This window comes from Arachis stenosperma, chromosome 7 (genome assembly GCF_014773155.1).
Source record: "Arachis stenosperma cultivar V10309 chromosome 7, arast.V10309.gnm1.PFL2, whole genome shotgun sequence".
In the NCBI taxonomy this organism is placed as follows: Eukaryota; Viridiplantae; Streptophyta; class Magnoliopsida; order Fabales; family Fabaceae; genus Arachis; species Arachis stenosperma.
The window spans coordinates 83444550-83468232 of record NC_080383.1 but is presented as its reverse complement, the minus strand read 5'-3'; the positions used below and the strand labels follow the sequence as shown (position 1 = coordinate 83468232).

General features: G+C 31.1%; 2 protein-coding genes across 2 annotated transcripts; both read right to left on the bottom strand.

Moving 5' to 3' along the window:
* Positions 1–7275: 7275 nt before the first annotated feature.
* On the bottom strand, positions 7276–9098 carry LOC130940338 (glutathione S-transferase 3-like). The gene is made up of 2 exons (XM_057868449.1): positions 8656–9098; positions 7276–7906 (listed from the first exon to the last, which is right to left on the bottom strand). The coding sequence occupies exons 1-2, from the start codon at positions 8968–8970 to the stop codon at positions 7559–7561; spliced, it is 663 nt and encodes a 220-aa protein (XP_057724432.1). The 5' UTR covers positions 8971–9098; the 3' UTR covers positions 7276–7558.
* A 2072-nt stretch (positions 9099–11170) lies between these two features.
* On the bottom strand, positions 11171–12856 carry LOC130940013 (uncharacterized). Its single transcript, XM_057868070.1, has one exon. It carries the CDS (start codon positions 12854–12856, stop codon positions 11171–11173), a length of 1686 nt encoding a protein of 561 aa, XP_057724053.1.
* Between the last annotated feature and the right edge of the window lie 10827 nt (positions 12857–23683).

Here is a 23683-nt window from a genome sequence, read left to right as displayed (position 1 = left end):
GGTCATCTTCTCAGTTTCAACCCTACCTAACCAAGCATGGTAACCTTCAATGTTGGTCTTTGGAGGATTTCTGAATAGCTTGTTGTTGGAGTCAAAGTATCCAATAGGAATGGAGTCTTGAAAAGTAACTGATTTTCTTTGAGGGTGACCAGAAAAAGTATTTTTTATCTTGTTTGCTACTTTGAGAGAGACAATAGGGCCAACGAAAGCTGAATTTACACCGTCAATGGTTAAAGGGAGTAGCACCTGAGATTCCCATATCTTTGATTTTGAGGCCTCTGGTTTAGGAGCAAAATCTTTACCATTTTTGACAACAGGCTTAACACAAATGGCCACTTTAGATGAAGAAGGAGGACTTGTTGACAGATGGTTGCTTGAGGTTGCCATAACAATGCAGATTGAAAAAAAATCCAAGTATTGAGTGCCGAGGTTGTCAACGATCAACAAACAAGCTGTAAAGATAAAAAAAAAGAAAAAAAAAAGAAATTGAACTTATATGGGTTTAATTTGTTTTAAGTAGTAAGCAAGGATTTAACATGAAACAAGACTTAGTACTGCTTACCAACATTCATGAATAAAAAAAATCTATAAATGAAACATAAAAAAATTCATTATCTACTAGATTGATCATTATTAAAAGTAAGGAGAATGTGTATATAATATAAGCAAATTTCTTTGTTTTTTATTGTATTTGTGTAACATTGCTTTAGAACATTATCAGGGATCCTAGAATTGCATTCTTCATTAAAAAATTCAATAAAAAAATGATGCAAAAGCTAAATTATTCCTAATTATTATGGCCACAGGATACCAATTGTTTCTACTTACATTAAGAAAAAAAAGTCTAGTTAAATTAAAATAGATCATATTAGTGAAGGGGCCATTTACTGTTAGAAAGAAGTTGGCAAATATATACACAAAGAAGTCTGGTAAAGCATCTCCTTCAGTAAGACCTCGAGGATTAGAAGACAGTTGAATCAGCGGAAAGCAAAGTGAAGAAATTCAAGAACTTAATCTTCAACACTTCGTGAACAGGTTCTGGAACAGCACACAATTTTTAATTAGGGAACATCAAGTTATATTTGTAGATATAATAATATATTACAATAAATAAATAAATAAATAAATGGTTAAATTTCGACATGTTTGTGCTAAGAAAATGAACTATCCCTTCTTTCATACTTAAAAATAGAAAAAAGCCAGTAACATTTCGGAATTGAAGAATAAGGTTTAACAGTCAATCATAATTTGAGTTAAAGAATGTAAAAAAAAGAAGGAGAATGCTCTTTAAAGTAAGATTCTAGTACTCATAGTCATGAATAACACAAGGAATATTTTACATGCCATTTTTGGGATTATGGTTCCTCTAAATCAATAATGGAAGAGAGAAAGATAAGGATAGAGTTAGCAGTGAAATCTTACCTGAAAGATTGGAAGAGTTAGGTATAGTCAAACCTTTGTGAACAGAGAAAGCCCACCGTAGTAGATGAAATTTGGGAGAATGGGAGGCACAGAGTTGAAGAAGAAGCCTTTTGGCGTTCAAACACTAACGTATTCTCTCTCACAAGTATTACAAGAAGATAAGAGTACTGAACTATTTTACTTTTTGTTTCGCCAAAATAAAAATAAATAAATAAATAAAATAACAAAGAAAAAAGAGAGAGTACTTTCTAAGTGACGTTTCAAAATATCATTCTTGTCAACACATATTGTTATTATTTATATATATATATATATATATACATTTTAAAAGAAATATATATAATAATAATAATAATAATAATAATAATAATAATAATAATAAAAGACATATATATAAATAAAAAAATAAAAATTAATAAATAAATAAATATACGCTTTTATATACTCCTTTCAGTATTATAAAAAGTAAAATTCTTTTCACTTTCAATATAATTTTTATAAAAAAATCATAAAAAGAAATAATTAGTTACATGGTGATGTCTCCATATATAATATTTATATTTATTTTAAATTAAATTAGATCATTTCACAGTTGGTTATCTATTTGATTTTTGAAATTCACAAGAAGTGCAGAAACAGTTACGGGCCAATCTAAATTTTTCACAACAGGTGTACAAATGGTAACGGTCAGCTAACATTAGATTAGTCTATAAATAAAGGTTTAGGAACACATTGTAAGCAGTTCAATTCTTTTTGAAAAACACTTGGAAATCCAAAACACTCTCAACTCCTTGACATCTAGAGTAAAATTGGGAATCTTAAGTAATTCCTATAAACTCAAACTCTTGTACTTTTAATTTTTCCCAGTTTTTATTAATAAAATTCCTCTACTTTTACGTCTTCTTCTCTTTTATGTTCATGTATTGTGGTAAGGTCCAATGCTGTATTATGGTGAATATATATACTTTGTCTTTTGTCTACTCAACAAGTACTCTCTCTTCCTCTCATTTTTTTCTTGCTTCTCAATCCTTCTTGATTATCAACATCCTTTCGTTGTGCATTCTACACTTTGGTGTGACTAAACACAAACTATAATAAATACTACATTATTATTGTATATTTCATATATAAATTAATAAAATTACTTTGACATCATAATTTTGGAATCAAAAGTAACTATAACTTACTTTTCTTTTTCGTTTTGTTAAATTTATACATTTTTTATTTTGTATTTTTTAATTATTATTTAAATAAATAAATAATTTTAAATGTAATAAATATGTAATTGTACATGTTACACATATAAGATAAAAAATCTTAAAAGTTAATAGTCTTTCCTAATTTTAGTCAGTACAATACTAAATTATTTTAACAAATAAATTTTATTGATTCATCATTCATGTGTAAATTATGATAAATATAGGTGTAAATTGTGTTAATTTATATATATAAATTTTAATAAATATATATACAAATTATCTATTTTATGTATATAAGCTCTTGTAAATTTAGGTACAAATTATTATTGACTAAATATTAGACTAAAATAATAATATTTATTGGCCGTGTAATATAATTGTATATAAAATTATAAATATTAAGTTAAAATAATTTTATTTTATTGTCTCTCTAACATTACTCTAAATTTTTTTCTCTACGATAATTACTTTTATTCATTGAATAAAATTGGTTCAAAAACGGACATCACACATAATAATGGCAAACTTAGAAAAGTTCCACTAATCAATTAAAACAACTATGTAATTGAAGTAATAAAAGAAATTGGTAAAGTCATCTTAAACAGGAAAAACGAAAATGCAACGGATCGGACACTCTTCTACGAACTTTCTAGCACCGTTAACAATTTTCACAGGCACCTTTTTCTTACTTTCAAAAATTTGTTTATTTCTAGATTTCTAAATCTGTCATGTTAGGTTAGCTACAAGTTCCTTTATCTCTTTTAATTATTTTTTTTTTTGGTCTGATTTTGTAATTTTTTTCACTACCGCCAAAACTCATCGGTAATTGTTGGGAGATGAATACTCAATAGCCTCCAAATTTTCGCTGAATGTGGACAGACCCACAAACAATGTGAGGTCAATTCTTCTATTGAGTTACACTGTGAGCAGATAGAGTTAACTAGAAAAATTCGAGTGTGAAGTTTTAATTTGACTAATAATTCATTATGCATTAATTTTTATAAAAAATTATTTATCTTGAGTTGGCTTTTGAGACTTTATATTTCTGACTATATAATTTTTTTTATACTGAATAGAAAAAAATTTTACTGAAAAATAATAAATTTGAAATACAAATTTGTAATCAAGTGAGACGAATAACTTTCATTTCTTTTCCAACAAATAATGTAATCTTTTCTTTTTATAATTTCTGTCTTAATAATTATTTCTGCTATTGCTGGATTGAAATATTCTTTTAGTTTTGTCTAATTCCATTGTCTGTAACATTACTCTAAATTAGTTAGCGCTAAATCAAACTGGCACATGGTTGACCTTTTCTTAATTTTTTCCCCACCGACCAGAAAAATTTGAATGCCTAGCAGATTATAAATCATATATTGGTTAAGAAAATTAACAGTCTTGTTGTACAATAAAAACTTGTAAAGAAATTTTTTTAAAAGGTTATAAATATATTTTGAATTCTAAAATTTCACCATTTTATACTTCTTAAATTAAAAAGTTACATTAAAAGCAGATTTTAAATATACAATTCTTTTTTTAATTATCTTTTATGATTTTGATACTCTTGACCTATGAAATATAGATACTTTGTTGAGTTGCCTCTAATCGTATCTTAATGAAAAATAAAAAAAATTATCCGACTTGAATCCAATCCTGATATGCACTATATTGGGAGGCAATGGCTTGAGAACAAATTCCTGCAGTGTGAACCAAACTACTATGATTATATAGTTAGTCATATTCTCCAAGTGATCAATGCACAACAGCAAACAATTCACAGCAGAGTCAACTACACATTTTTCAACCAAAGCAAAAAAGAATGAAATTAAGAAAGAAGCCAGCAAAAAAAATTACAATTGAAGTTCCATTGCTTCATCCTGATTGGCAAAATAGAGGTCTATATTGCCAGACTCCAATAACTTCATAAGTGGTGGCTTAAATTTTCTCACCATCTTGTCAAAGAAAAGAAGTATTAGAAAATAGTTAGCTTCATTAATTTTTTCATGGAAGAGAATAATAAAAGAAGAAGAAAAACAAATTGTGGTGGTTAGTACCTCAAAATTGGCCAAATCCAAAGAAACAAGAAGACCTTTCTGTTTGGCCAAAGAAATTGCTGCTTGAATAACTTCCAAATTGAGAATTGCATACCTCAAAACTAACCACAAGTGCTACAAAAAAGAAATAAATGTGATTGCTTTTTTATAATACAGAGACATTTTAGGAAACCTGTGTAGAGAATCAGTGAAAACTTACTCTTGAGAAACTTCGATGCATTTGGAAATGTCTTCAATAGCTGAGAAGTTTCAGAAATAAATATATGAAAATGATTGATCACATTTAATAAAAAATCATGCTTGGTAAGAAGACACTGATATAACAAATAATTTTAGTAGAAGAACCTCGAGTATCTTCTTTTCTTCTACAAAAGCAATTGAGATCTCTGCATGGCATATATAAACTCCACTGCTCCAGCACCTGAGCATACACATACATATGAATGCTAATAAAAGTCAAATTTTGAAAAATAAAGATTAAAATACTAATACAGAAGATATTCTTGGTATGAAAAGAACCTAGGAACAAAAGTTATAAACACTAAGGCTTCTGATATAGTATATCTATTAACGAGATTTTGTGTTCGTTAAACTTGGGACAATGAATTCAAACTTAAAAGGATCTTTTAAATGATTAGTCATGCTAAAGAAGTTAAGGACTCACCTAATGTATCATACAAATGAACATAATAAAGTCCATAAGCATTACAGGCCTATAGTTATGTTGTACTTAGTCAACAAGAAACATTGAGAGAATGACGAAACAAAATGTGAAAGCGAAAAAATGAAAATGAACCTAAGAAAAATAAAATAACTAAATGATCATTTCTAAGCTCTTCATGAACAAGCGTTGCAAGACATTGAAGTTCTTTACAGATTTCTTCAGCATAAAACGAGGTTACATATAGTTGATCATTGAATCTAACTTAATAAAAAATTAGAGAACTAACACCAAAAATAGAGAAGAATCCTATAAATCCATGTCAGTCATGAAGAAAGAATACAAAATTGCAGGATAACATAAAAAAATGAACAAAAGTAGTGATAATACCCGCAATGCCTTTCTTCCTTCATCAATTTTTGAACTGAAGACCTATATCATTGAGAAAAGTAGTGAATCATCTACAAATGCTGAGTAAATTTTTTATTGATGAAAAAAAAATCAATTGAAGAACGAAAGAGAGAGAGTAACTGATTTTGATTGAGCACGATCAATTGAAGGCAACAACAACAACGACAGAGAGAGATGAAGCGATTGATGAAATGTGATGAATTGATTATGCTAACTAGGTTTCAGTGATGCGATTGTTATTAACAAATGCAAATTCAGAATTTTATTATGAAAATAGCAGATATAACAACTGCAAAAATAAGTATAATAATCAGAGAAACTGAGAGGAACTTACATGAACAAGATGGTGCGGCGGCGGGCTCGGCGGAGGAGAAGAAGAAGAAGAAGAAGCTCTGCTCTCCAATGGAGGACGGCGGGTTTAATTTTCTCAATCGTCGTAGAAGAAGAAGCTCTACTGATCTGCTATCCGCCTCTCTCCGTGATGGTGACTCCGCCTCTAGTCTCTACTCTCAAGCGTTGGAGAAGAAGAAGCAGCATCAGCTTCACTCTGAACTTTGAGTCTCTGGAGGTTTGGGGTTAATGTTTGGGAAATTGATTGAAACGAAGGACGCGGGTAATAAACGCGGGCATAATTTTTTGTTGATAAAAATCGACGGTAAGTTCGTCGATTTTAGTTAAAACAAAAATCAACATATTAATCGTCTATTTTATATAATAAATTTATACTGTCTATCCAATTTTAAAAGAAGATCTCCATCGTTAAAATTTATCGACGGCAAAAATTGTTGATATTATAATTATAAAATGGACAATAGATCCGTCGATTTTGAAGAAAAACAATTATCGGCAATGTGACGATGAGAGGAAGGTGTTGAAAGTTGCTAAAATAATAGACAGCATTGTCGTCGATTTTAATATTTTATTTTTAATAATTTCTTTCTTTATTTTATCGACGTCAAGCCGTCGAAAAATATCGGCAGAAAGTTTGGCCGTTGATTTTTGGCGTCGATAATTACATTATTTCTTGTAGTGAGATCGACACTGTTTCTGTCTAGAATATGAGTTTGAGGATTTTACATTGTTACTAAAATCGACAACATTGCCGTCGATATTATTATATAAAATCGACGCCAATCATGTCGATTTTAATTTGAAAAAAAGCAATGCCTTCAACATCTATTTTATACATTAAATCCACACTATTTATTTATTTAAGAGAGAAACCTGAACTGTTTAAATTTATCGACAGAAAGGTTGTCGATATTTTAAATATAAAAATAGACGCCATGTCCATCGATTTTAAAATAAAAGTATTTTTCGTTCTCCGATTCGTCAACAATATGACGATAGTTTATAGAGATTTAATGCATCATAAAAATATCGACGAACAGGTCGTCGATTTTATTATTTTATTTTTATTTATATTTTTTTTAAAAATATCGACATCAAACCATCAAAAAATATCAACGGGAGAAATAGCCGTCGAATTTTTGCGTCGATAAATAGGCTTTTTTTGTAGTGTTGACGGAAAAACTATGGTAACGAAACATTTATAAGCCAAATATAACACAAGCTTTTTGATTGATCATAATTGCACAACTTAGACAGACATAAAATTATTCAACCCTCCTCAGCTTCAAATATTTGACACACCAGAGTGTCTATCAAAGCCACGAAGTACCATATCCCCAAAACCTACCAAATACAACACAAGATCATCCCTAATAAACACAACACAACATAATACCATAAAACAAATTACAGAAAGGATAACATTTAACTTGAAAATACATATGTTGAGGAAAATTAATTTATTTATTATTTTTAAGTCTTTTCTCCCAAGCAAACACGTAATCATACACCTTCTTGTCATCCGGGAGTGTCTTGGACACAGTCTCTCTCTGAAAGCACCTTTTGACCCATGCCATTAGCTTAGGGCACTCTACTTCCATTTTGAAGTTTCCATAAGTCTCGTAGGTATAAAACCAACGAGAAAATGTAATTAGAGCAATGTCAAGAAACCCAAATGTGTCACCTCCATAAAATGTTTTGTCTCCCAATACATCTTCAAGTTGCTTGAAAATCGAAATCAACTCTTTCTTGCTTGCCTCATGCTCTTCTCCTTCGGAAAGCCACATTTTCCTCCATGTTACATATGTCTGCAATATAATCAACATTGATATTGAATAAATTATATATTTCCTTCCTTCTATTTTATCTATATAATTTTTAAGTCTTTTTTTCGACCAATATGCATTCTTAGATAAAAAGACTGATCCAAGAATTTACTATAAAAATTAAATGATAATGACAGGTAAAAGGGTAGAAAGATTAATTACCACAAAATTCCAAAATAATATGGCTTAGCTTCAATGTAGAGGGTTCCCCGAAATCGATACCACGAAGACAAAACCGTGGAGTCCTACTACGTTTCGATAAGAAAAAGACGGATACGTGGTATGTGGAACGTCACATATTAAATATTTGGTACAAAAAGTGTATTTATGACATTTTAGTACACAGATTGATTAGGAACTAATGCGCTGTAGTCATTTAATTAATGAATAAATAGGAATGTTAGGGGACAGTAAAATTTGTGATGTGTATTCATCAATTAGTTATCATTAATATTTTTAATAGTTTGAAATGAATGGTGTAGAATCACTCATTTTTTTTATGATTAAGTACGGGCTAAATTTCAATAAAAATACTAGTCCCTAGACTTTCTCTTTATATATCTATAGTCCTACACCATTAATACACCAATTTGTCGTTTGTATAAACAAGATAAAATTATACAAGAGAGATAAAATCATAGACCTTCAAATCATTCATTATACCCACCAAAGTTAAAGAGAGGAAAAGAATATAACAGGATTGTAAGAAATACTAAGAATAAAGGAGGTACCTTTTTGTCAATGAAATCAACCCAGAATCTAGCTTCAGCTCTCTCATAAGGATCAGAAGGCATGAAAGGAGATTTGTCATTCCAAACCTCATCAATGTACTGCACTATAATTGCAGATTCACAAATTATTCTACCATTGTGGATCAGAACTGGGATCTTCTTGTGAATTGGGTTCATCTGAAGAAGCAAAGGGCTCTTGTTTTCGATATCTTGTTCCTTATAGTCATAATTGACACCCTTTTCAGCCAAAGCAAGTCTAACCCTCATACCAAACATGCTGGCCCATGTATCCAACAGAACAACCTCGTCTGCCATTGTTGCTGTTGCAAGTCACGAAACACTCAAGACTCAATGCAAGTTTGAGAAGTGGCTACTCGCTAGCTACCAGTACCCCTATTTATGGTTATGGATGAAGTTAGGCACCACCAATAATTTGAGAATATTGCCATATAAACACGCAAGTTTCACGTGAAAGTTTTTAACATTTATTTTTATCCAATTTGAAGTTCTTATAAATAATAATAATAATAATAATAATAATAAATATAAAATTAACTTGGATTAATCGAGTATTTAATTCATTCGTTCATTTAAGTAAATATCAAAAATTTGAATTCTGTCTTATTTATATAACTATTCATTAGTCAATAAAAAGTGATAAATAATCTTTAAATTTATTATAGATTAATTATTATCATGTCAAAGATACTTTAAAAACTAAAATATTAAAAAAATAAAAATACAAACAATATTAAAATAAGGATATAGGATGTCTAATTTTTTTTGTCCTTTTTTTTGTCCATATAGGATGTCTAATAAATAAATATATGCTCTCTCTACATATAGAAGGAAAAATATCTGACGACTTCAGATATTGCTAAATAATTTATGTGGATTGCGTTTTGTGTTTAATCTCCTTCAAGAAGATGTCGCAACCATAAGTTCGTCTTCATTATCCAATTAATAAATCCTTTTTTATTTATGTAAATACTATTATAAGGGTCTATGTTGTGCATAGATGATGAAGAAGAATAAAAAAATTACGATAATGAGCTAATATTAAATCATAAATCTATGATAAAGTTCAAGTAAAATGAAATTAAAAATATATAGTTGTAAAAGAGATTTATTAAAAGAAAATAAGATAATATTTATTATAGCCAAATAAACGAAGAATTAAAATCTTTTGGTGTGCATGATTAAGTTATAATAAAAAAAATAACATTATCAAAAAAACAGAAGTCAGCCACGGAAAGTTTTTCACAATTTCAAAAAGAAAAAATTTAAGAAACCAACTACAAAACTAGTCAATTTTAAACGACTCTATTTAATATTTAGTAATTTTATATTATTTTTTAAAATCAGAATCTGATTATGACATTAATTATGTTTTTAAATAATAAAAATTTAGTAGTAAATTAACCGCTCCCTAAATACATCGACGTCAATCTTTTTTTTCATAGCATCGGTCTTCTCTCTCATGTAGACCACCGCTTTGCTATTATTGCAATGCGCAATTGTTCCCGCCGCACAGACAGTTGCATCGCTGCCTCCGTGGTGCGCCATCGTTCTCGCCAGATTTCTTGAGCGAGTTGCACGTGTGGTCCATCAAGCATTGCGCCACCATTCTCGTCGCATAAACCGCCGTCTCGTCGTGCAGAACACCATTTATGTCACTGGTGCAGGGACACAAGAAATACTCAATCTCGAATAAAAGAAACATCCAATCTCGAATAAAAGGAACATCCAATAAATTGAAGAAACAACATCCACAAACCTTTAGAGGATGGGACGTGACTCGATGGCATGATGGAAGAGGAGAGGAGGAGGCAAGACACGATGGAGGAGGAGGAAGAGACACGGCGTCAAGGCGGTTGCGACGCGATGTGATGGAAGAGGCAGACGACGCGGTGCAACGACGCAGTGGCGGCGGAATGGAAGGCGGTGTAGTGCGACGGAGGAGGCGTATAACTCGGCGTGACTTCTCAACTGTGGTGGACGGTGTCCTTGCAGCAGAAGTGACACGGCACAATGGGCTTGTTCACATCAACATTGGAGGAGGCGACGGCGGCGTAGATGTGGTCTGTGATCGAGGTTAACGGCGCGGATGACGGTCTGCAGAGTAGGAGACACTACAAGAAAATGGAATATTTGTAACAAAAAATTTGTATCAAATTTAAAATTGTTGCAAAAAATAGTATTTTGTAATAATAATTAGTGATTGTTACAAAAGAATAATGTTTTGTAACAAAGGAAATAAGTTGTTACAAAAAATGATAATATACAATTCACCAAAAATTTCTTGAGATATTTGAGTCAACAGGTTTTGATAATGCCCTTTGTCTACTTGTTTCTAAAATGGTGCAGTTCAGGGGCGGAGCTAGGCTAACTATTTAGGGGGGGCGGTGTTATATTTTATATTATTATTTCTATTGATAAAATTAAAATATATATATATATAATCTCAATCAAAGTAAGACAATAATATATAAAAATTACCACTTACAGTTTTGTATCATGAAAAAGCTATTCGACGTTTTTTTCTATTTTCAAAATCATCTATAATTGAATTTGTGTCGAAAATAGCTGCTAATTCTTTTTCTATATAGATGACCAAGTTGTTTGCAAGAAATTCATCAGCCATCTTACTTCGGAGTCTTGTCTTAACAATTTTCATTGCTGAAAAAGCTTTTTCTGTTGTTGCTGTAGACACTGGTAGAGTCAAAACAAGATGTATTAATTTATCAACCATGTGATAAGTTCTTGATTTTCCCGTTTCTTGCAACTTGTTGCACAATTCAAAAAGTGTACCAATGCCTTTCAAATGAATTGGTATATCATGCTGATAATGTTGCAACTGAGATTTCAAAATATTTAGCTCATTAGAAGGAAAGTCAAGGGGATAAAACTTCTCTGCTAACTTGCTGATTTCTTCAATATTAAATGATTTGAAATTGTCCTTAGGATCCAAAGCACAACTCAAAGTCAAAAGCTCTATTGTTTGCTCATTAAATCTACTATTCAACTCTTGTATTTGAGAGTCAATTGTTGCCAAGAATACATCTATTCGATAATGATGCTCAACTGTCACACTTGGTTGACGAGATCGACCTCTTCCAAAAACATATTGTGCACTCATATTAGGGACTTCAATTTCATGTTTTTCACAAAAATCTTTAACATTTGCAAGAAAATTGCACCATCCACCATCTCTTAATTGTTGAAGAAGTAACTTTGATGTAGAAATAATATGCATTGCATTAAGAATATCTTGAGATTGTTGTTGCAGTGCTTGGCAAAGAACATTAGTGATTCCCATAATCTCTTTCATCAAGTGCAAAGTGAAAACAAATTCAAATGACAATAATATTTTACTAACACCATAAGCCTCACCTCTTTGTGCATAAGTTGTCCCGTCTTCAATGATATTATTGAGAACAATATTGGTAGCAGTAAACATTTTTACCAAACTGCAAATAGAATTAAAGTGAGAGCTCCATCGAGTATCCCCAGCTCTTTGTAAAGTGCTTATTTGATTCACACCTTTGTATGTTTCTAATTCATTTTGAGCAACCAAGTTTGCATTTTCAATTGATTGAGCTTCTTGTAATTGATCATGTCTTTTTGAAGAAGCACTAACAATAGTGACAATAGAGTTTAATTGAGTAAAAAATTCATGAATTTGAAGTACCTCTCTTGAAGCTGCCACCAATGCTAATTGTAACTTATGAGCAAAACAATGCACATAGTATGCTTGTGGAGAATCTTTAAGAAACAAAGCTTGCAAACCATTCCACTCACCCCGTATGTTGCTAGCACCATCATACCCTTGACCCCTAATATTTTCAACTTGGAGATTATAATGAGAAAGGACAGAAATCAATTCTTTCTTTAAAGTTGTTGCACAAGTATCAGTGACATGCACAAGATAAAAAAATATCTCTTTAACAAAACCATCTAGAGTAACAAATCTCAAAACAATGGCCATTTGCTCCTTTTTAGATTCATCTCTACCTTCATCAACAATAATACAAAATTTGGCATCTCCAATCTCTTCTCTGATTGAATTTCTCACCTTAGTAGCAAGAATATGTAGAATTTCTTTTTGGACATCATTTGAAGTATACTTAGCATTTTTTGGAGCATTTTCCAAAACATTCTTTTTCACTCTTTCATTGTAAGATCCCAAAAATTTCAACATTTCCAAAAAGTTACCTCTGTTGCTTGAACTTTGGCTTTCATCATGTCCTCTGTATGCACAACCTTAAAATGTCAACCATCTAATGCAATCTATAGATGCTCCTAGTCGAATTCGATTCTTTTCAATCTCTTCTGATGTTTGCTTATGAAGAAGTTTGTCAATATGTTATGATTGTTTCATCAAATCATCACATGATTTCAGCGCCTTATGATGGAATGAGTTAGGACCTTTGCCAATGTGATTCAAAAGAGCACATTCTTTTCCACTATTTACTTTCTTCCAATTCCTGAAACCATTCTCAATAAAAGCATTTGAACCCATATTGATTGAAGGTTCCTTAGCAAAAAGAAAGCACGGAAAACAATATATAGCATCATCTTCTATAGAATATTCTAACCAAGATGGAAACAATTTAAACCATGAAGCTTGAAAGCGACGATGACTTTTATCACCAGAAAATGGATAATTATCAAGAATTGGTTGATTTGGCCCAACTTTAATATAAGCCTGACGGATTTCATCTCTTTTATTTGGAGGAAACTTCCAAATCATTGGTCGCATTCCAGGATCTCTTTCCAAACGAAAAACATCCAGTTGATTTGGAAGAAGTCGTGGACGCTTTGAGCTATTCAATGAAGAACTTGAAGTAATGAAATTTGATGACCCCTCAAGTATTGGAGTAGTAATAGTAGAAGCATCTTCATTCTCTTGATCTTTTCTTTTAAAAAATGTATCAATGGTTTTGAACTTACTCATAATTCAAATGGCCAAATAAGTTTCTATAATTAAAAATATATTTAGCGAAAAGTGTAAATTACAGTTTAAATCTTTATAAAATATAAAAATTATATTTCAATATAAAATAAAATATTAAAATTCAGAACAATAATACTAACATCCGAGTATAAATAATATAAAATTGTAATTAAATAGTTAACTAATAAAAAAAATTAAATATACAAATTAACATATAATAACATAAACTTAATTAACAAATAATAATAATTAACTAATTAAGTAAATAACTAAATATATAAAAAAGAATAAAAATAGAACTTTTTTGAGAAAGAGGAGTAAAAAATCACTTGTTAAACTACTATCTTTTTTTAATCTGCAAAAAACAAAAAAATAAAAGTCAAAGAAGTAAAATTATAAAAGATAAGAAGATTAAAGAGATAAAAAAGAAGAAGAATAGAAAAAGTTGTTACCTGAAATTTTCGAAAGCCAAGGCGGGAAGGGGAAGAGGGAGAGACTCGTATGCTGGGAAATAAAAAAAGGGGATGGGGATTGGGGAATGATTGTACGTTGAGAATTAAAAAAAGGGATAGGAGTTGGGAAATAAAAAAAGGAGATAGGGAATGGGCTATTAGGCTGGGTTTTTTTAAGGAATTAAAGAGAGGGAGGGATTTGGAAAAGATAGAACAAAAAGAGAGGTGGGGCTGGGAAATAAAGAAAGGAGGGACTAGACTAATTTTTTTTTTTAAATAAAAACTAAAATTTTGGTGGGGCCATTGCCCCCCTTTTCTTCTATGTACCTGCGCCCCTGGTGCAGTTCTCTCGAAGATATCCCGTAGCTTGATTTTTGCTTTGTGATATTTCGTTTGGTTAGTCTTATAAACTTGCTTTTAATCACCTTTGATGTCATTACTTGGTCAAATTAGGAAGCCTTTGATTTCTCCTTTCTATGAACTATGAAGCTTATGATTGACGTGTAAAAAATTTTCATAACTGCTCATAGATTTGCAAAGTTAAATCTTTGGATGATGTAACTTTTGAATATATTACAAGTTAATTATAACAATCGGCAATGAATGGTTAAGCATATCATATACTTATTCTTAATTTCTTAATGTAAATTTCTAAGGCAAATATGACCATCTTTTAATTGATAAATCTCTTAAGAAACACTAATAAATTTTCTTTTTGTTATCTTACTTGTATCAGTCATTCTGCTGTCTTATATATAATTTTTTTTTGTTTGATGGTTTGCAGATTTTGGTGACATCCTTTATGCTTACAGTTTTAGATTGTCAACTCAAAAAGTAAAGAACATTAAAGGTACCAAATTGTTAATATATAATGCTTTATTAGTGCCTAAATGAAAGATGCTTAATACTCTCTGGATTAGTGTGGCTTAGCTGACAAGTTGTTATTCAGTTTGTTATAAGTTGGTTAGGAAGCATATAGCTTTATTATCAACAGTCTCCTTCTATATAAGCTTAAACTCATTATAATTAGTTGGCGTTTTTTACTCATTATCAATTTTGGTTAATTCGGTTTTATTTTTTCATTCTTGCTGTACTTTTCTATTTCCAAACTATTTCCAAAAGTCAAGTATATTTGTTATGAAGACTTTGGTAGAAATTGTGCTTTGTAGTGATTGTTTGACAATTGATACTTATGTAAATTTAATGAATTCTTCATATGATTAATTAGGCCGAGTTTATATATTGAATTGTCAATTTTTGATAATTTGCATTTTTGATTGGCTAGTTTTAAATTTGGAGAATAGATTCTTAAAGAATTAGTTAATTTTAACTTGTAAGTTATAATTCAATTTTTACTCTGATGAAGATAGTGTTATATGTGGTTTTTTAATTTTGATTTTCATTGCTCATATTTGCAGGGGTACAAAATTGATGCCAACATACTAGACTTTATATTGACTGAAATATGTTAGAAGAGTCAAGAATTATAAATCTAATATGATACAATTTTATGTTAGGAAAAAATTGTGTTTAGTTGAATTTGTAGAACTTATTTTATTGTAAAAGAATCTTAATGACATGTAAGATATTCTAATTATCTATATGATTATATATTATATAAATGTTAAGTTAGCGAATTTAGAAAATTAATTGATATATCAATTATTTAATTAAATATTTTAAAATGAATTTTCTATTTTTGTAACTAAGAATAAAAAATGTTACAAAAATAAGTAGTATTTTGTAACAAAATATTATGACACAAAAGTTTAAATTGTTACGAAAAACATTTTAAAGGTCAAACATTGTTACCACTTTTGTAACGACTTCTGGTTTTTTGTATCAGAAAAATTTGTTACAAAATACCACTTTGAATTGTAACAATTCCATTTTTTGTTACAAAAACTTTTTGTAACGGAATATACTAGAACGGTTCCTTTTTTTGTTACAAAATCTTTTTGCTTCAAAATTTTGATTTTTTGTGACAATTTTTTTTGTTACAAATATTACTTTTTTCTTATAGTGAGAGTAAAGCAGCTACATGTTTTTTTTTTTTAACTAGGGTTAAGAGGAGTATAAACGGAGTGAATTTTTTTTTGTTTGAGTGGACTTTAGATCCGGTGGAATAGGAGTTGGTAGGAGTTGACTAAACCCCCTATTAGTTATCTAGCCAAATTTAACTTCAAATTAGTGGCAAAAATTCCTCACTATAGCAATGAATTGCAACAACTTTATCTTTGTGGCCAAATTACTTAGAAGTTTGCCATGGACTCATTTTTCCATGATAAAATTAATCTGAGCTCTCTTAATTAGCACAGACGCAATATTCATTACGGCAAAATCGAACGCTCTCCATCAAATTGGGTCAGATGCATGATTTACTGCTAAATTATATTTCATCTTGTATCAATGAATTTGGTAGTTTACCTCCATTTTTTCAAAACTTTTTCATTCAATTTATTCTTTTTCCAAAATTCAATTACTAATCTCATATAAATAGTGTTATCGTTGTTTCTCAAGATTGTAGGCATGTTCATTGTTATTGGTTTTTTCTTCCTCCTTCCCCTTGCTACCCCACCCTCAATTGATAAGGTACGTGTATCTAATTTTATATGTTTTTTATGAATTGCAAAATTCTTAGTTTGTATTGGTGCATTTCTCCCCAAATAGCGATTGGGATTAACAAATTCTAGTAGCTTAAAAAGAATTACATATGAACTAGATGACGTACGAATATTAATACGAACACAGAATACGATATGATACATGAATACATACAAATAATTTTAAAATTTTTATAAGACGTGGAGATACGAGATATATATAAAATATTTTTAGACAAATTATAATGATATTTTAGTATTTTAATAATATTAAAATATAAATAATTTTTTAATTAATTTAGTATTTTTTAATTATATAAAGTATTTAAATATTTTTTTAATAATTAATAATATATACTATTTCTAAATTTATTTCAAGAATACATGTTTAGAATAAAGTTAGACACGCAGACATATGATGATATTTAAGTGTGTTCAAGCGTGTTTGAAGAAGAATTTTTTTGTTTTTTATTAAAACACACAATTTGACATAGAAGACACATGTGTCGAACGAGCAGCACAAGAAAGTTTCAGAATAGCGACGGATTTTAGTGACCAAAAAAATCGGTCGCTATTAGCGATCGATTTTGCAACCAATCAAAATTTTTTAGGAAAAGAAAAAGTTGGTTGCTAAATCAGTCGCTAAATTTCAATTAGCGACTGATTTAGTGACTACTCACTCTTGGTCGCTAAAATCAGTCCCTATTTTTTTTAATTTAGTGACCGAGTTAGCAATCAAAACAAAAAAAGGCTTTTGGGTCTGTTGGTGACTAAATCGATCACTATTTTTAATTTAGCGACCGATTTTGTGACCAATATAAAAACAAGCTTAATAATTGTTGGTCACTATATCGGCCGTTAAGTGTTAAAATAGCAACTGATTTAGTGACCAACTTTAAAATGCAGCTTTTAAATTAGTTGGTCGCTAAATCGGTTGCTATTTTATAATTTAGCGACCGAATTAGCAACTGATATAAAAATAGACTGAAGAAATACTTGATCGCTAATGTAGCAGTCGCTAAATCGATTGCTAAGGGATAATATAGCAACCGATTTTAGCGACCAACTATAAAATCATGGAGTTAAAGCAATTGGTCGCTAAATCGATCCCTATTGTAATTTTTAGGGGCCGAATTTGCGACCACTAAAAAATTTGTTATAAATTAGTTGGTTGCTAAATCAGTCACTATTATTTTTTTACTAATCAATATATTAAACAAATTAAATTTCAAAATAAATTAAAAAAAAACGTAATTTTTGAACCCTAATTTACAGTGAGCTCTCTCCTCACACAATGTCCCTCTTGCCGCCTCCCTCACTCTCCGGCGAGTCCTGGTCAGCGCCATTCTCGTCGGTGTCATCTCGCTTCCTCGAGTCTTCATCATCGTCTACCCCTTCGCCGCGTTCTTCCTCTGCTCGTTCATCCATTGTCGCAGATCGTGGCATCCCCGTCCAGATTTGCCGTTGCTCGCATCGCGTAGTTCTTTTCTCAACGCCGCCTCCTGTGGTAACTTCTTCTCCGATAACAACAACATGCAGTCTTCCGGTTAAGCAGATTTTCTCCTTCAGTCAAGGTACTTTATCTTCGTATCTCTAATTTTGATTTCTCACTATAATTTCAGAGAATTTTTCACTATTTTAATTTTGATTTGGTTTTATCTATTAGGATATTAATTAAGCCTCTTTAATCTGTTGTTGCTTATCTATTTCTCTGTCTTTCTGTCTATTATGTGTTTTAATTTCAAATTATTAGCTTTGTCGCAGATCGTTGCATTGCCATTCAGATCCGCCGTTGCTCATCGTCCAAATCCTTTGGTGAAGCTGACAGGTATATAATTTTTAATTTTGTACTATTTTTGTTGTTCTTCGCTTTTGGTACTCTTTTCAAATTATTTGCATTATGCAGTTTTTAATTTCAGATTTTTGTTTTTGAGAATGGCCAATGCATATAGGTATGCTGGGAACATTTTGTTCAAGAAGGAGGCAGGTGGCCACATTTCTCTCATTCCTATTGATCACGGCTACTATCTACCAGAACAAGTAAGCAATTTCACTTTTTTTTGCATTGATATCTTTTGTCTGCATATCTGATTAGTATATGTAACATTGGTGAATGGGGATAAATGTGTTATCTATGCAGGCTTGAAATTGGCTGTTGCATTGGTAGAAAAAAGTATTAGCCTATTGAAATTTAGATGATTCTTATCAACCTTAATTGAATATCAGGGCTTACCTGTTTATTTGTTCTATACGCAATTTGAAGATTGCACATTTAATTGGTTTTACTGGCCCCAAGCACGCCAACCTTACTCTGCTGATACAGTTGTTTATATTAAGTCCTTAGATGCTGAAACTGTTGATTATATGAATCTTGTTGAGTGCAGAGAGAAATGCTTCAGAAACTGTTCTTGTATGGCTTATTCAAACTCAGACACCAGGGGATCAGGGAGTGGTTGTGCTATGTGGTTTGGTGATCTTAATGACTTGAGGGTTCACCTAGCTGATGCAGAACACGATCTATAATCTATATGTCAGAGTTCCTGCTTCGGTGTTAGGTATCTCATACCCTTACTATTCAGCTCAACTTTTAAACTGTTTTGTTTATGGGTTAAACACAAATATGATTATTGACAGGGCACCACATAGCACTTTAATATCTATGCTACACAAATACTTCAAATGTACTTTTACATGCATATACCATATGCACATCAACTACTTGTATGTATCGAACTAATTTTTCATAAGATTGTGCTACTTATAAGATTTTTTCATAATATGTGTATTCAGAAGGGATCAAGATAATATTACCGCAAATATGCTACGTGGCATAATTTCTCCTATGAATTTATTCTTCTTCTCTTATTATTATTATTATTATTATTATTATTATTATTATTATTATTATTATTATTATTATTATCTACAATCGCAACTAAATTTTGTGCTACGTGTGAAAATAAACCATCGAAGAGACAAACAACGAAAGCAAGGTCAAGATTATTGGTGTTGCAATTGGAGGCACTGTTGCCTTATTATGGTGGCAATATACTAGTGAAGTTCAGTTCTATTGAAATTAGGAATGGGTCTGTTCTGATTGATGGCACAGAGTAGAGAACTATGTTCCAATGCAGCTTGATATGATTGGAATTGAGGCCTTCATGAACTAAGCGTGGATCTCGATTAGTTGGTAAACTAGAAATTTCATGCTTTTTAATAAAGATGCATTTATATGCAAGGTTGCCGCATATGGAAACCGTTCATTTCTGTGTTGTGTTTTCTCTTGTTTTTTATTTTTTTTAGTTTTTTAATCTTGTGTATTGCGGCATGGATTTTACTTTGTAATGTGATGTCGTACCTTTTTTTATTCAGTAACTGGTGTATGTTTTTTTACTCTGTACGGATAATACATAAAATTCTATAAAAAATTTTATCAAAAAATTAAATAAAATATATATAATAATTATTATTATAAACATTTTACAAAGTTATAATTAAAATTAAATTCTTAGAATGTGTAATATTAAAAATAATTAGTATTCGTCTTAATTAATTTGAGTTTGTTGAATGATCGTCTTATTCGACCGCTTAAACAACTATTAGGAGTTAGAATCTCGTCTTGTATGTATAGCAACCATTGGCTAACAGTAAACCCTTAATAAATAGAGCATCAATATGTGGTAAGAGCGTTAGACATGGTAGGTGTTAGGATTTGGTTGAATTAGTCCCACATTGCTTAGGATAGCAAATAGAGTGGGTGGCCTAGGTTATAAATATGAGGCTAAGTTCTCCATATTTCTTGCACCAGTCAGAAACACTTAAAGCTTGTATCTGACTTTTCTTTTTCTCTATACTCTTTGATTAGAGAGTCTTGTGAGGTGTAGTTAAATATTTGCTTTGAGAGAGTGTGGATGTACTGGGGTGCCGATGTTAGAGAGAAAGAAGTCTATGTGTTATAACAATTTTCACATAGTAATATTCTCTGGTTGTCATTTGACAAAGACCATAGTTTTTTCACATAGTATTTTTCTCAAGGGGGAATGATGTATTATTCCCAACATGTGGTATTAGAGCTTCGGTTCGGTGGGATTTATTCTTAATATGCTCTGTGGTTGCAGCCTAATTTGACCTTCCACATCAGAAAAGAATTTTATCCTGTTGGTTGAGGTTGATTTTTGGTTGCTGTTGTTGTTACTGGAAGGCAGTGTGATACTGTGAGAGTGCAGTTTAGAAAGGTTCTGGCTAAGGAAAGATTTGGTATTTAAGTATGTCCATTGTGACCCACCTCTCTTTCCTGGGGACCCTTCTTAGTGCACGGTCTACAGTTGAGTTATACTATTCCAGTATACGGTTGCAACAATGTCAGGATATTCAAGTGCTGTGAAGCTTGAAATAGAGAAATTTGATGCAAGAATCAATTTTGACTTGTGGCAAATACAAGTCAAAGATGTGTTGATACAATCAGGTTTGCACAAGGCATAGAAGGCAAGAAGTATCCTCATGGTATTACCGCACTGCCATGGATAAGGATAAGTTGTGGCAATCGGGTCCACAATTGCACACGGGCATTGGTTGGCGTTGAGATGCAAGGTGTGTGGCGGAGTTATGTCGATGGCTGAAGAACTTCCAGGAAAAGCCAATTTGGAACTTGCACCATGAATTTTCAGGAAGGTTTCGATATGTACCAAGGTGAAATGCTTAGAGTGGTCTAATTTCAAGTGAGTATACTTTCATGATGGAGTATGATAGTTCTCTGAACTATGATTGTCGGTATAGACAATGGTAGCAAAGAATTGTCGGTGTTGACTATGGAAGCTGAAGATGTGTGACTATTTTAATCAATGTGGAGATTGTTAGGATTTGGTTGAATTAGTCCCACATTGCTTAGGATAGCAAATGGAGTGGGTGGCCTAGGCTATAAATATGAGGCGCCGGCTAAGTTCTCCATATTTTTTGCACCAGTTGGAAACACTTAAAGCTTGTATCTGACTTTTCTTTTCCTCTATACTCTTTGATTAGAGAATGTTGTGAGGTGTAGTTAAATATTTGCTTTGAGAGAGTGTTGGTGTATTGGGGTGCCGGTGTTAGAGAGAAAGAAGTCTATGTGTTGTAACAATTTTCACATAGTGATATTCTCTGGTTGTCATTTGACAACGGCTGTGGTTTTTTCACATAGTGTTTTTTTCAAGGGAGAATGGTATCTTATTCCCAACAGTAGGAGTACCGGAATACGCGAGTACCCGACCTGTCCATACCTAGTTGGGAAGGGTAATAACTTGACCCGAGTCGGGGCAGATTTTGCTCAAGACAGGGTCGGGTTTATGGTGTATCCGCTCCGGATATATACATATAAACACTTTTTAGGAATTAGGATTTGCCTCACATCACAGATTTAGTGATTCACATCTTCAATCCATACTCTATAGCCATGCAAGAGAAATTCAGTCATCCTTACCCAGAGTCTTCTTTTTCTCAGCTTCTTCACAAAAAACCTCATAGCTCCCGTCATCGTCGTTGTTGAGCCTATCGTCGTCTACCCCTTCACAGCTCCCATCTTTTTTCACAGCTCATGTCACCATTGTTGCTTATCCCATTACCGTCGCTACCTTTCTCCTGCCGAGTCCATTTTCTCTAGGTAAACTCTCTCTCTCTCTCTCTCTCTCTCTCTCTCTCTCTCTCTCTCTCTCTCTCTCTCATTGTGAGTTTGTTAAGTTATTTTCTTCTTCTTCCACAGACTCATCACTTAGTCACCGTCGCTATGAGTTCAAGCATTGCCATTGCAGTTTCATCTGAGTCTGTTACTGAATAAAATAAAATTTTTATTCAAGTTGGAGCAGTTGGAAATAGCCATGCATGAGATCATTTTTGCATATAATTTCTAAATTTCTCATCCAAATTTGATATATGTGGTTGAGTATTTTAGTATGGCGATCATCGTGATTTCGTTGCGACACTAATGTGATAAAAGCTGCGGTAATTTCATAACTAATATATGAGACAGACCAGATTATTAAAGTAATAAGGGAAATAACATTTAGATGTACGCATATAATTTATAAGATGTGATTATTTCAGGAAAATATATATGTATAGCTCAAGTGGAAGATTGTTAGGAAATTATTATTTCTTAAAATATTTATAGGCAATACATATATTAATTATAATGGCAAATTAAGTAATTTCACATTAAATGATTTATATAACAGTGATCTCATTTATTGTCATAAATGTTGAATTAAATAAGTTATTATTATTTTTTATTTGGATAAATGAGATTAAAACCATAAATACTATTCAAATGACTTCAGGATTTTAGTCTCCGACACATCAAACTCGCTTTCGTAGCTCTTTTCCCACAATGAAGTTGTGATTCAGCCCTATCAAGGATATAGAAGATTTTGGTTGATGAAGATCAAAGAACCACAAGAGCCAAGCTCTTTGATCTCAATCATACTCTCAAATGAAGGGACGCTTCTGTGCTCTCAGTTATATTTCTTAATGATTTAACATGGATGATCTTAAGGTTGAAAAATTCTAAAATTTTTTAATAAAATAGAATTTTGCTTCAATCAAATGAAGATAAATTATTTTATTGAATTGAATTATATTAATGTGATCACTGGATGATAAAGAATGCTAGAAAAATAAATAAATAAATAATATTTTAAGAGTATAGAAATATTAAATTGTCATTTCAATTTACTGTTTTAATCAACGGCAATAAATATCTTAAATTAATTAAATATTTACAAAAAATTATATACCTAAAATTATTTTAGTTCTTTAAAAATCTTTTAAACATACAATGGTTAAATGAGAGGTTAACTATAGAGAATTGAATATAATATTTTTAAATTCTTATTTTTAATAAAAATGTGTACTTAGTTCTATCCATCCTAAATAATTATATATTCACTATTACTTATTCATCTAAATTATTCTAACATTGATAGAATATTATTTTTTAGATGCAAAAAATTTAAAATATATTTATTCTATTTTAAAAATCAATATTC

Bases quoted from the DNA above. Each gene is read 5' to 3' on its own strand.
- LOC130940338 (XM_057868449.1), bottom strand. From the start codon at position 8,970: ATGGCAGACGAGGTTGTTCTGTTGGATACATGGGCCAGCATGTTTGGT. The intron at 7,907-8,655 runs GTACCTCCTTTA...ATTATATTGCAG, and splicing joins TTGATTTCATTGACAAAAAG to ACATATGTAACATGGAGGAA.
- LOC130940013 (XM_057868070.1), bottom strand. From the start codon at position 12,856: ATGTTGAAATTTTTGGGATCTTACAATGAAAGAGTGAAAAAGAATGTT.